The sequence below is a fragment of the Melospiza georgiana genome, chromosome 2 (assembly GCF_028018845.1).
Source record: "Melospiza georgiana isolate bMelGeo1 chromosome 2, bMelGeo1.pri, whole genome shotgun sequence".
Lineage (NCBI taxonomy): Eukaryota > Metazoa > Chordata > Aves > Passeriformes > Passerellidae > Melospiza > Melospiza georgiana.
The window spans coordinates 71,254,805-71,269,628 of record NC_080431.1 but is presented as its reverse complement, the minus strand read 5'-3'; the positions used below and the strand labels follow the sequence as shown (position 1 = coordinate 71,269,628).

The 14,824-nt window shown below is 39.4% G+C and overlaps 1 protein-coding gene across 7 annotated transcripts in view; it reads left to right on the top strand.

Annotated features, from left to right (window-relative positions):
* FAT3 (FAT atypical cadherin 3) overlaps window positions 1-14,824 on the top strand; it is a 399,748-nt gene that overhangs the window by 277,047 nt on the left and 107,877 nt on the right. For all 7 annotated transcript variants that reach the window (XM_058019289.1, XM_058019288.1, XM_058019293.1 and 4 more), the window contains exon 5: window positions 13,263-13,577. In XM_058019289.1, coding sequence (XP_057875272.1) covers window positions 13,263-13,577 — 315 coding nt within the window. The remainder of the gene's footprint in view (window positions 1-13,262; window positions 13,578-14,824) is intronic.

The following is a 14,824-nucleotide window of genomic DNA, read 5'->3' as shown; positions in this document are numbered from 1 at the left end:
GACACATTCACCAGATTTACGTACCAAAACAGGAACTGCACTTGAACTTCACTTGATTGACAAACTGGCTCACTAAGCCAGTAAATCAGTTTTACATGTTTTGTCATATGAGTAATCTATGAATTAGATCTGCTCCTAATACTCCATTTCTAAAACTGGATGCACTTTTGGAGAGCAAGTTTGTATATATTTTGTATGGGATTTCTCAGAGGGAGCAGTGGCAGCATCTCTAGGTAGTGTCAACCAGGGCTCCACACCGTGAGCGAACATCTGCAGCAGTGACCCAGCACTGACCATGGGGATTGGTGCCTGGGGCTGGCATATCTGGTTTGCCTGTGCCAAGGGATCACGCCTCCTGCACTGCTCCTGACAGGATGTACTTGTGCTGTTCAAGACCTCCCATAAATCAGGAGCTTCCTCACAGCTGTTTCCAACACGGCCATTTCTATACCCTGCCCCTTTAACACCTCCTGAGACAGTCTCAAAAGCAAAGCAGCCCCTGAAACTTTACTTTTTCAATCTTTCCTGCTAAAAGCCAACAAAGCAACTCATTAGAGGTTCCTTCTTTCTGTTTCCTCCTTTTGCTCCCTTCACCTAGTGAGGGCTAATTGGAGGCCCATAAAATGAATCCAGGGAAATTCACCACCTTCTCCCGTATATCAGTCCTGCACTCCCAAATTGGGCATCTTGTCTCATGCAGTGTTTTATTGTCCCCCAGACCACATTATCAGGGAGGCAATCTCACAAAGGTTAATGGCATTACTTGGCTGTGTCTGCATCTGACATTCCTGCTCATCACTCCAAATCCAGTCGTTTCACCAGTCGCTTTAGATGCCTCTGCTGCTGTTAATTGGGTGCTGCTTCCCACTGACTTCAAACTCAGTTCTATAAATTGTAACTACTAGTAGCTGATTGTCCCCACTCTTAACTTTCATTTCACAACTGGGAAAAGTATGTGTGGGTTGGTATACCTGTCTTTTCAACCCCACTCTTTGACATTTGCAGTCCAATTATTGGTCACCTTGGCCATCCATTGAGTCGAGCTGTCCTCCCATTGGTATGCTGTGTGTCAACACCTACCCCATACACTGCCCTAATGGGAAAATAAACAGTAAATTAAGAGCCTGTATAAATCCAATAAAGAGTGACTTTGACTCCATAAACCATGGAAGTGAAGCTGAGGTGTTCTGAGCAGTCTCTGGTATCCCAGGCTGGAATTGCTGCTCTGTGTTTTTAGAGTGGCACAGCTTACTGGAGTCAGGCAAGATATCTATCTATTGAGGGCCATGGTGCCCATGAAGTAAGAAAATGAACCTTAAGGGCTATGCATGTTAAGATTTCTGTATTACATTCTTGAATCAATGGCTGTCATCAGTAGAAGGCAGTAAATTTATATTAATCATTCTTGATTAAATATTTCCTTTCTGCAGATAAAAAGTATGCTTCCTAAGCTCTACTCACATTTTACATTTTATTGACCCTTTGCACAGCAGTGAATGCCATCCTGTGGCTACAAAACCCAAATGCATGTTAAAGACTAATTCTGCAAAAGAATTGAAGTGCTAAGAATATTTTAAAAGTTGTGATCTTTTAAAATTCCTCTTGCACTGCAGGAGTGGAATACCATCTTCTTATTATTCCAACACATAAAGTTCCCTTTCCAGGACTCCAGGCACTATGCAATTAATTAATTATAATAGTATTAATTGATTAATTAATATTAATAACCTGAACACTTTAATGCATTCCAAGTGTTACTCTGGGAAATTAAGGTTTTGGGACAGGATTTTTTCTTTTCAACACATTTGGGATATTATAACTTGGGGACAGCTTTTCCTGTTGTATCGTTGCCCCAAAAAGACTTTGTTCCCATACACACACCTAGTTATTTATGTTGGCAGTACGGTCTTGACACATTCTGAACATTTTTCTTATACATCGCTGTTCACAGGATCACTGGCTATGTGTGTAACAGATTGAACAGGGAAAAAAAAGATTGTGCTGAAGAAAATAATTGCCTGTGAAATTTCTGTTTCTTTAAAGCAAAAGGGAAATCCCACGTTTGCCTGGGTGCTAAATAAGATTGTTGCCAGTCAGTTATCAGGTATGCAGTGATGATGCTGCAGTGGTGCACCCCTTCCCTGCCCTTTAGCTGAGTACTTCAGGATGGGTACCCTCACAGCTTTTGGGTGCTCATCCTGAAGGCTGGGCAAAACTCAGTGAGAGTTAAAACTACTGAAATGAGGTTGTTGAGCTCTGTATGCCACCCAGTTCTCACCAAAGTCAATGGGAAAATTCCCATTGATTTCCAAGTCTGAGGGTTTCACAGCTGGCCCACGCTTCCCTACCAAGAGGGTGCCTGTAATTATTTGGCTGCTCAGACAGCATGAGGGTGATTTTTGTCTTTGCACTAGCTCTGTGTCCAGTTGTGCAGTATCTCTGTGCCCCACTGTCCACAGCATGGCTGGGGAGGCTGAGACTGTTCTCAGGTGTCTGTAGTGATTTTTAGAGATTCAGCAGAGCTGAGAAAAGAGCTAAACTGACTTAGTGAGAAAGGGCATTACAGTAAACCTGTCCCTAAAGGTACACTTAGCTTGTGTCAGTCTTGTCTAGTGAGAAGGAGCAAGGTTTGTAGTGTGTCTGGTGAAACACAGGGTCCTGCTGCACCCATCAGGGAAAGGGATGATAGCTCTCATTCTTTATCACCACAACAGTTCCCTGAACTTCAGTTTCACATCTTTGTACTGGATGCAACATCTGACCCCGTTTTCCAGGTTGAATTTTTCAAGCTGGGAAAAAGTAAATGTGGAAAAAGTAAAAATGGTCCAAGAATGTGAGTTTTACTTCAAAATCGGAATCTTCATTTTTTTTCCCATGCTGATTGATTCTCAACCAGCTTGTAAATTTGACCCCATGCCAATAAAAATTAGCTAGTAGATATTTACAGGACACATAAAATCAAAGACAAGTAGAGGTTGAGATAATAAGGCTTGTCTGTGTTGCCTGTTAGATGAAAGTGTGATTAAATATGGCCCAATTAATGCCTTTTATCTGTCCAAAATTGATTTGTAACAGAAAGTTGTGAAGTAGGCATCAAGAAGTCAAGTACAACTTTTTATTACTAAAATCAAAGCAACTATTGATGTGATTTACTTTAACCTGGTCTGACAAAAAGGGGATGATACTGTGATTTTAAAAATCTGCCTTGGGAAAAACCCCAACAACAAGGCTCCTTATTCATGCTTATCTCCGTCACCTTATTTTAATTACTTTTCATACTGATTTTCTGAGAATTTTTATACTATTTTGTAAGATATTTTAGGATGGAATCCTCATCTGACTCCAAAAATTACTTTATTCAGATATGCATGAATAATTGCTATGATATTGTCTTCTAATTTGATTAAAATTCTACTTTGCACCTTCTTGATAACCAAAGAAATGACTATCAAATAACTTGAATATCACAAAAAAAAATTATATCTTCGTTTTTTTTTCCTTTTTTATTAATGAAAACAGTCAGTGCAGTCTTCCTGGGTGACTGTTCAGTAAACACAGATAAATTTCTGAGGCCTAAACCATGCATTTTTGCTATTTGCAATTTAAAATATCTCTAAAGGATGTTCAAAAATTGGGAAAAGCCTGTATCACTTAAAAGTTTGATTTATATATTTTCTACCCAGCTACAAAAATCAATTTTTTATTTATCAGTTTTCTAACAGATAAGCTTTATTTTGAACATAAAACTCTGGAAGCTTCATTTTTACTGAGAAAAAACTGAATTGCATTTAAATGTCAGAGGCTGCTCATCAGTCTGTCAGCTGTAAAACTGTCTTTGAAACTTTTTACCTGTGTGTGTGGATGGAGAGCCCTCATTTCTTGCATATTGTGGAAAAACGGTGTAAGATGAAAATTGGGTATTTTCAGCATTACTGATAGGACACAAAGGCTTTTACATTAACATTAATGGTTTTGGCTTTGCCTGCTTCGGTATTGATCAAAGGCTTGTTGGTAAGTGTTGAGTTCAAAGTAGAGATTTTTGGGAGAGGGGAGTTTGGGGGGTGAACTCTAAGTTCCTATCTGTTGTAAAATTGTACAATTAATCACCAAAATTGCAGTTTTACAGTGCATGTTCTTCAGCGCCCAAACATCTTAGTAAACTTGCCCCAGCCTGACTTGGGGAGCTGGAATGCCTCTCCTCCTTTTGCTCTCTCATTGCCATTGCTCACTGCTATCTGCCTTTTGGGGGGATTTGTTTTCTTTTGGCAGTTCATTTTAAACCCTGGGTATTTCTGTAGCCTGTTTGTAGCACAGATGCACAAACAGTTTATTGGTGGGTGGAGGTGGCTGCAAGTGGGTGACAGGGGAGGAACGTCTGGAGGAGGAGCTGGAGATGGGGCTGGATTTGTCTTAATCTGGTTTTGGCCAGAGACAAGGTGGTGTCATTCCCTGTTGGCAGAACCAAGTGCTGCTGAGGGAAAAAAAAAAAAAACTGCTGCCTTTCCTTTGAAAATCCCTGGTTCTGCTTTATATAGAAGCATAGAATTTGGAGTGTTGCTATAAAGTTTCCTTATAAAGTAAATAAATAATATATGGACTATATGCAGTGTTCCTATAATGTAAGTAAATAAATAATACATGCAATACATGCAGTGTTCCTATAAAGTAAATAAATAATATATGCAGTATATGCAGTGTTCCTATAAAGTAAATAAATCTAAAGAGCTACTGTGTATATCTTTCATCTCATTGCTGGCCAAATAAAGATTTTTACCTCCTCAGGAACAGCAATATTGTTTTGAAACTGACCATCACAGTGCCTCACCTGAGGATGCTCCATCCAACATCAGAGGGCAGTGGATGTCAGTGTGACAAAAATTGTTTAGAAGTAGGTTTTTATATTGTACTTTGGGACACAAGATGATTATTCCCTTTGAAGGCTGAAAGTTTCAGTTGAAGTTATTGCTTTGTTGTAACAGAAGCTCCTGCCACAATATTTTTAAGGGTGTACAGAGCAAGCTCCTTGACACTATGCGTTCTCCTAGAGGACCTTGAGCAGCTTGTGCCACATTAGCGTGAGGCAGTGCTGCCGATTTAGTGCCAGACAAACGGAGGGCTATTGCCCCTCACCTGCTCTGAATTCAGGAGTTTCTGCTAAAGGAGCTGGGAGTTAATTCCCAGTCAGTTTTGGTATCTGGGGATCTGTGCTACAAACTGACACGGCTGCACACCCAAACAAGGGTGTAAAGTAAATACTGTTGATTAGTTAACTCCATAGTGACTAGTAGCTTGATTAAATAGCTTGATTAAATTTTGGCAATAAATCAGCACATATTTTTTTAGCTGTTGATAGTTATAACATAAATTATTAATAGTAGAGAAATATCTTGGAAGCAAGGATAGCATATTATGTCTTTATTAATAGCCAGAATGCTTTTCTTACATGATTACACATCTGACTGGTCTATTATGAAAAAAATGGAAGTTTGGAGATGTGTAACAATCTTCATCATTTTGGGGAAACTGAAGAAAGTTCCTTCTTATAGTGAAGATGAGAATCAAGTATCATTTGTGGATAGAAAATGAAGAGTAATTGAATCTTTGCGAAAACATCACTGTGGTGAGCTTACAAGTTGATGCACACCTCTTTTGAAGCACAAAAACTGAGAGCTACTGTATTTTCTGAGTGCTAAGATAAGATTTTTGGAGAATGGCATTATCTGTAGAGGTAGATCTGATAGAGGGGAACTTATCAATATTTAATCACAGGTGTTTCTTTTCACAAGAAAAGCAAAATCCACAAATGGCTAAAGTAGATATTGAGGTATGAATCAGATTAAAATTGACATAGAGAGTACTACTGACATTAAACTGCATGCATATCTTGATTTGCAAGCTTTGTGTTATTTAAATCTGCTTGAAGTGAAATAGTCTCACATTGGACTATTCATTTTCTGTTCACAAAACTCTCAGATTGTAATCTTCACTTTCAGCAGGAGCTAAACACCTTCTTCAAAGTTTACTGTGAAGATCAATAGGCAACTTTTATCTTCTTTCTCATTTAAGGGCTGTGATGGTAATTCTGTTTAGCGATAGGTTGTTTCTCAAGAGGTTTCATATGCCTAAAAAAATCATTTTTAAGCAATTGCATATCATACTTTATCTTGTTTGTAAGGTGCCAGTCTGACGGTGAGTAAATGTTCTTCGACAGGTATTATCAGGGGACAGTTTGGAGTGTGTTCTGTTTTTCAAGTCTTTCTTCATTATATATTTAGCAAGACTCATTACTGTAGCCTCATGAGCAAAGAGGAAGCTCATAATGTACTCAAAAGACTTTTACAATCATTGTTTGGAGACTGAGGTTGATGTTCTTACTGTGATCATCTCAAATTTGCCGATCTTCTTGTTGCAAACTTTGCAAACTGCTCAACATGAGATATGGTATGTGCAGTTTCAAGGTGCTGTTATCACCTAGAAGGTCAGAAAAAGTCCTGGTTGAGCAATGCTTTTTCTTTCCAGAGGATTTCTGCTGAATCTTAGTTGACTATAGTACATTTAGGCAGTAGAGGTAAAGCTTTTCTGTATTTAATTCCACCGGTAGACATAAGAGGGACTTATGGAAAGTGACTGCCTTAGAGTCACTTCTGAACAAAATTTAATCTATATTTCATCAAATGCATGATGAAATTATGAGCTCAACATTCATAAGGATTATAGTTTTCTTTTTACTCAGGAAAAGGAAGGGGAAGGTGCTTTCTGAGGCTGCCTGGAGGAGTTTCCTTTAACGCATGACAGGCTGCTCTGTTTTCTGGGAATCTAATGGAGCAATGGTTGGTTCTGCATTTAGCATGTATTGATTGAAAAACCCTGTAAATAAAGGCTGATGCACAAAGGTCGTCAGGATCTCCAGACTCTAATGAACTTTAAAAGCAGTGCTTGTGGAAAATTGTTATTTTTCTTTTAGAAGGTCAAGAGCTATGCAGATTCTTCCTTTTATTGCTACTAAATCTGAAATACAAGTCTTTAGTTTCTTTACAAGGACTTGTTTACTGTTTCTGTTTCCAAAAAGCTTGTAGAATAAAGTGTGACACAGGATAAATGTAATAGATGTACTAGCAGTGTTTTTGGAGTTTAAAATCACCCATTCTGATACTGCATTCTGCCAGGTCCTTTGGTTACCATCTACTGGTCTCAGCATTCTGAGTCTGACAAAAGTTAAGATTTGAAGCCTCTAAGGCTTTCTTCAGTACACTCTTCTAATATTTAGGTTTGCAAATACTACAGGGAGCATTTAACTCTAAATGAAAAAGCCTGCCTTCCTTCCTTTCTTCCTGTCTTTTGGCAATACAGCACTGAAATTACCTGATGTCATCGTTAATTCTCACATGGTTTAACAGACCATTATGCATCGTTTTCGAGCTTGTGTGGCTGGAAGCCATTGACATTCCTAATCAAACACCTAGAGTGTTTATGTTAGTAATAATCTCTATTTAAAATGTACTCTAAATTATTTATTTCTCATACCTGGCCAGAGTGAATGTAGTAATATTTTTTACAAACAAAGATTTCCCAGATTAGCAAAGGAAAGGAAAGATGGATCATATTGATATGATTGGAACGCTTTTGGACAAGAATTATGATTTGTCTTTTGGGACAGCACCACATCCTATTAGAATAAGTGAAATAAGCACTTACCCATTTCTTTCCCACAGTTGCTAGATAAGGGATTAGAAAGATAAAGTATCTAGTTTGCTACAGCTAACTCAGTATTCGTTTTGAAGAAAAAAGAAAAGGTACACTTATTTTTCTCTCATATTCTGTATATCTTTGAGCTACACTGCCTTCGCTTTGTAGCAATAATCTGACATGCAGTTCAGTAACAGCATGCATTTCAGAAAAATATTTCCTTGTAAGAATTTAGCCACGAGTTTAGTCTCTCTCTGAAGTCGGCAGAGATAGTAATTCCGTGCGTTTGACTTTAAAGTTGTATTCATCCCTCGATGAGCTCTCCTCTATAATCTTTCACTTCTCCCACTCAGGCTGAATTCCAGAGACTTACAATGGGTACTGCAGCTCCTTTACACACTGGCAGAAGAAACAAACCCATTAGTCACTAACAGCAGGGGTATGCCTTAACTCTCCCGCTCCCTTTGATCATTTTTCTGCCTTCAGTAGCTCAACCAGATTCTCTTTTCTAAGGTTTTCTGAAGCAAAATTAGCATTTCTTGCTGGGGGAAGGGAGAGACTTTTACCTGAACATCTCCTTGTGTACGCTTCTTTGATGAGGCACAAGCATCTCAGCTCACTTCATTTTGCATTAAGCAGTTATCACACTAAAAAATAAACAAGCAAATATGGCATCTTCAGCTTTTTGCAATGCTAATGACAGTGATGTGACAGTTCCTCATAACTTAAATAGTGGGTAGGCTAAGTACTTCTTCCTGCCAAGGAATGATATGGAAGAAGATACTTGTTCTTCTCAAGGCTTGATGACTCACATTAAACACCTGCTAATTGTCTTGTACTTGTTGAAGTAACATCCCTGCTAGCTACTGCCTCTAGCTGAGTTAATAATTACCTTGGAAATCATGAGTTTTTGTTAATGAGACTTGCTGTAGTACTGTTAATTCAGGAGGGTGGTCCTCACAGTTGTATCTGTATTCTGAAAGATTCAAGAACTACACCTTCTCCAATCAAGTTTCACAGTCTGACTGACTCATAGGAGGAATGACTGTCTCAAGGCAAAATTCCTTTTGTGACCATTGCTGAGCTCTGCTAGGCTGGATTATTAGGCAGTATTTCCACAGTAGAGGTCTCCTCCATAGTCATAAAAAGAACTTCTCACTTCTAGCATTCCAGCTGTGGTCTGTTAACATTCAGTGTCAGTCTTCATTTTCACTGAGAAGGTTCACTTCTATGGAAATCCCTTTGTAGTTGTTCTGTGTACATGAACATAAACATCAATATCTCTCAGTCCTGTAGGGAAGGGAGTGTTAATGCCTCTAGACCCAACCTGTTGAAGTAGATCCTGCAGAAGAAGTGGAAATTGTTCTACTTGTAGAGAAAGTTCTGTTATTACATGGAATTTGTCATATGCTGCAGAAGGACATATTTTAATGCATTTTTCTCAAAAAATACATATCTGATAGAAGTAGAGGATATTTGAGGAGGCCTTTTCCTGGTCCATCCAGCTAAAGGAAACTTTGTAAGGGAGGCGTGACTGTAGTTACTTTAGAAAAGAAATTCCCAGGTAACCAATATCTGTATGTTTATTGACAGACATATTTCAGTTAAGTCATAAGCCTTAAATTCAATGGGTAGATACAGATTCCTAGAGGAAAATGCTCATTTTGTGGAGAAAACTGTGGTGGAACTGGTTGTGAGAAAACAGCAGCGATGCTTAGGATTTCACCATGAAAATATATAATGGTCCATATTAATTTTGTTGTCTGTTGCATTCAGGCCCTATTAAATATATAATCATATTCTTTATAAGACATTCCACCCTTACTGAATGTACCAACCCTTTGTCTGATTAGTCACAGAGTGCAAATTCAGCTGCTTTCGTGGCTGTATCCAGGCTTTGGGAGGTTGTATCCTCTGTTTAGGCTGTCCTGACACAGCATGAGCAGCAAGATCTAACCAGTGCAGCAGAGGGGACAGGCACTGTCCTGGTCCATCTCAGCTGCACATGGTCAAGCAGCAGCTTGTCTGCAGCAGCTGGATCTGGATACCAGACTCATCACACAGACAGGAGGTGTTCACCATTTAGGAAAGCACATGCTGACCAAGCAGCTGTTCCCCATCTCTGCTGGGAAAGCTGTGATTTTGTCCTTGCCCTTTTCCCGTTCTGATTACTGTGAGAGTCACCTCTTGTTGGGTTTTCTATGGCAGACTTTGACAAGCATGTATTGAGACAGTCTGTGTCAGACTGACAGATGAATGACAGATGTCACTCAGATGTCATTCATCTGCATTACCTTTCTTCTCTGTGTTCTTTTTCCTACCATGCTACCTGCAGGCCTCTAAACAAAAGAACCTCGCTGGTCCTAAATTACAGCTTCTCTCCTGCAAGCTCTCCTGTGCCTTGTGCATCTGCCTTTTGCATTTCCAGAGATACCAGCTGTGAATTAGCTTTGTCCTATGAACATCCTAACCTCCCTCCCCTCCCTGGTTACTTTTTTACTGTAATTTCCAGCTGTTCAAGGGTTTAGCTAAGAGCTGTGGTAATGTTTGAATTGAAATTGCCTTGGCTAGAGGGGCCCCTAAGTGCTGGTGTGATGCTGTGTCCTGATGGAAATGGTGTTTGCAGAGTGATGTGCTGAATGACCTCTCTGCTTCTCCCCGGTTTTTGTCTGGGAACAATTCTGAACTGGCAGCAATTTCTTGGTTTGTTTTAAGGCGTTTTCATGGTGGGTTTTTTTCTGGAGGGGCAGAGGAAATTTTTGCAGCTCTTTTACCTTGTTTATGGCTGGAACCTGAATGGCCAGGCTGGGGTCAGAATGATGGAGCGCAGAAAAGGGATCGGCCAGGGTGCAGATTTACAGTTGGGGGAATAATCACATCACTGGTGTGAGGGAGGCTTAATTAATTTATATGCCTGCAAAGAGAGAACTTCAGCTCTTTTGTCTGGCACTCAGAGCTTTTTGAAGTTTTGAGGAACTTCATCCTGTAATTTTGAAAAGTTTTGAGTGTCACTCAGAGAAAAAGGCTTAGCTGGTGCCTAACGTTTTCCTCTCCAGGGATGTAAAGTTTTAACCCAAGTAAAACTTACTAACTTCAGGCCAGTTTTCATTATTTTTTTTTTAATTAGCTGTCATTTTGTGTTATTGCCATTACTTTTTCCTGTTAGCTGTCAGCAAATATTTTCAGTGCAACATTTCTGTTACCAAATAGATTCCCCCCAAGTTTGGGCTTACAAACCAAACAAATGCATGCAAACATTTGCTGCCACACCACGATGCTAGTCAAGATTTCAGCAGTAACGTGACAAACTGTGAGAATGTGCTGGTAAGACAGAAGGATGCTTCACTTCTTGCACAGTTTTTTGACTCAGGTAGGGTTTTTTCATCATAGTTGTTTGACTGTTTATGCCACTGTGGTTTTCATAGATTTTATTGACATAGCTGGTTGTAAACCCTTTATCTCACTCACACACCTTTTCTGTTGATTACTGCTAACAGGTTGCAGAAAATGTCTTAAAAAAAAAAAAAAAGTTTAATTTGTTCAGAGAACAAGAGTTTCCAGAATCTTGCTAGTATTTTTTAATGCAAAAACATTACTCCCTAAAAAAGCATTTTGTTGATATTTTTTGAGTTAATGTGTCTCTGATTGTTTCTATGCAATACAGCCTGTACTGCTTGTCATCAGTGGTCATTTTATCTGTGGAGAAAGCCAAAAAAGGTTTTCCTTTGTTAACTTGTGGTCTTGCCTAGATCTTGGCCAGTTGCAACAGAGTAGAGCAGAAATAGAGGGGATCATCAGTGAAATGGAGAGGCTGAGGTTCCTGGTGGTGTGGCTCTCACCGTGTGGAAAGGCAGATTCACAGCTGTGTGTACAGCCTTCCAGCACTGGAAGTGCTGTTTTGGAGAGTGTTGGCAGTGGGAACTGGATGGCTCAGCACACTGACAATGGTGTGGGTGTTCTTCCCACACCCCTGTGCTGGTGACTGGCAGATGTCACGTTGCAGGGTGGGTGGGTCCCATCCCCATCCAGCACTCTGCAAACAGCTGCCCCATCACAGGAGTGGTGATCCCAACAACTGATAATTGCCAAAGCGACTCAGCACTTAGGAAACTCTACCCCAGTCTTGGGAGAAAGAGGCCTGGGACTGGTATGTGGTGTTGGGAGGATGGTTCCACTCTCCAAGTGGGTTTTGGGCTGTTTTGGGGAATTTAAATTGCCACTGTATGTTGCCGAGCTCCTCACTTTTCTGTAAATGAGCTGTTTCAGTCCCCAAAGCTGTCAGTCTGCTCCCTTCCACTGCATCAGTTTTTAAACACATAGTTAAATACAGGAAAGGGATAAAGTCTTTTACCTTTCTCATAGAAAACCCAATTTTTCTGCTGATCTCAGTGTTAAACTGGGGTTACCCTAGGTTTAGACTTCACACAAGGATGGGAAAATGCCATAGGGTATTATTCCCAAAAAATTTTACTTTGCCTAATGACTGGACATGAGGACTATAGGATTTGCAAGGGAACACAGGAACTTTTAAGGAAAAATAAAACATCAAGAAGTTACCAGCAAACCGATCGATGTACAGTGATCAGTATGAGCAGAGAAGGGTATGTAATATCTTGGCTCACTATCATCAGAAATTGCTACTGTGGGATTTGGCATGTTACCATATGTAGCTGAAAATGAAATTTGAACTTCTTTCATGCAAACAAAAATAACTTTCTGCCTTATTTCTTTCTCATTAAAAATGCAATCGAAATATTGAGGGAGAAGTTTGAAACATATTGATTTCATTTTGAAGGCATATTATTAAATCTCTTGAGGGCTTGTTGATCTCGAATCATTTTATTTTCATAGTGTTTCAGATTGAAAATTATTAGTAATTCTGTTTAAGTTGCAGCTAAATTACTAATTAACTTTCATCTCAAAGATTTTATTTCTTACATGTCCCTGGCAGCACAGTGCACTCTCTACACAATGCAGCAGAAATTTTTTGTTACCTGCCTCTCTGTGCTCCTTATAATCTTATAAAGCAGGTTTGGAATTAATGAGCTGTCACATCTTGGGTAATGAATGAAAAGAGCTGACAGAAATCCTTTTGTTGTTTAAGAATTTCCAAATAATTAATGGGGAAAAAATGACAGAGGTTCTTTTAGAGTTTAAGAAGAAATGCATCTTTCAAATTCTTTCCATGACAGAAGAAACTTTAAAATATGTATGCAAAAAATGCAGAGATCCCTGATTAATGGGTTAATTCCAGTTCTCTCTTCTGAGACAAACTTGCAGAATGTGAGATAAAAGGATTTAATGTTTTGAGAAATAGCTTCCTAATCTGCAGATTCCATATTCCACGTTTATCTCAGAAATAAAAAATCTTTTGGATTCCTGGATTTGCCATTGTGGACAAATTGAGTTAAGCCCTGAGCATGTTTACAGTAATTCTGTACTGTGTACACAGAAGACGTTGCAAACTGCAGGTTAGCTTTGGGGAAGAGAGGGAGTTTCCTTATGTTTTATGTTTTTCTCCAATTCCTCAGGTCCCGCTGTAGCTGTTGGGAATAACTTGCCCTGCTGTTTTTCAGGTAACCGTCTCAGATGGGGGCACATCCCCCAAGCAATCCTCTGTTTGGGTGGTGGTGCAGGTCCTGGATGAGAATGACAACAAACCGCAGTTCCCAGAGAAAGTCTATCAGATCAAGCTGCCGGAGAGGGACCGAAAGAAAAGAGGGGAGCCCATCTACAGGGCTTTTGCTTTTGACAAAGACGAAGGCCCTAATGCAGAAATCTCATACAGCGTTGTGGATGGGAACGATGATGGGAAGTTCTTCATTGATCCCAAAACAGGGATGGTTTCTTCCAGAAAGCAGTTCACAGCGGGAAGTTATGACATCTTAACGGTAAGCACTCTTTCATTGACATACAAACCCATGATTTGCCTGGTTTCTTTTTTTTTGTTAAGAAATAGGCCCTCCTGTATGAAGAGGAATATGTGACTCTGTTTATGCCCTGTATGTAAGACCTAAATTAAGAAATTTAATATTCATATGCAACTACTGCCAAAAAATTGAGTGTGAGAGATCATTCATGCTGTTGCAGGTCATGAAGTATTCTCAGACTGTTAAGTCAGCCTGCAAATTGTTAGCATAAGCCATTCCCTTGGATATACAGAAATGAAGACCAAGTACTTGTCTGCTCCCAAAGTTGTATCATGTTGGCCTGGTCAGATATAGCTACAAAAGGCTACTTACTTTTGGTGTGGACTCAATTGTTTGCCCTTACAGAGGGCACCTCCTGTCCCAGTTAGGTGGCTGCATCTAAGAGAGAAGGAGTACTGTGTACTCCGTGTTGTGAAAGCAATTTCAGTTAAAAGAAAGCTCAGTCAAAATTCTTCTTTCAGAACTCTAACCGTACAGTGAAGGTAAGGGGGAATAAAATATGGTTGAGTTGATATAAAAGCCATATAAGACTGGAATGTGCACTCTTCATGTGCAGGAATAAGCTAACAAGTTGTAGTTAAGGAGCTGAAATAAAAATGTCAGAGATCCATGGTCTGACATCTGGAAGTGATGTATCTTACAGAAGTGGGTTGCCTTCATAATGTTGGAAAATGAATAAATAACAAAATGTTGAGAAATACCTAGGAATCAGAGTAGAGCAGCCTTCTAGTGAGTACTTTTCCCTCTGGTGACCTCAAAGACCTGTTTGAGATCTGAGCTTTCTTATAATGCAACAACTGAATATTTTCTAACTAGAAACTGCTCATCACACTCTCAGTATCTTTTCACAAAGGACCTGCCTGGAATGGAGCAGAGTGACGAGTGTTAGTATCAAATACACTTAACACATTTCCAGAGGAAGAAGTAGGGCATGATTTCTCAGAAAAATAAAGTATTGCCCATTTTTAAAATGTATTCTAATGGCATATTTATACCAATGGACCTATATAGCCAGAAACATTACCTTTTTTTAAAAAAAAAGGTTAACATTTTGTTAACATTGATGTTATCCACCAAAGCACCCATTTTGTAACCTGCATTCAGCCTTTTCTTAAGCCCAGTGTTTGTTGCTGCTCATCTTGTCTTTGCTATGCTAAATCCATAAAGCATGTCACACAAAGATCAAGCCTATCCATCTTTCTAGAAGA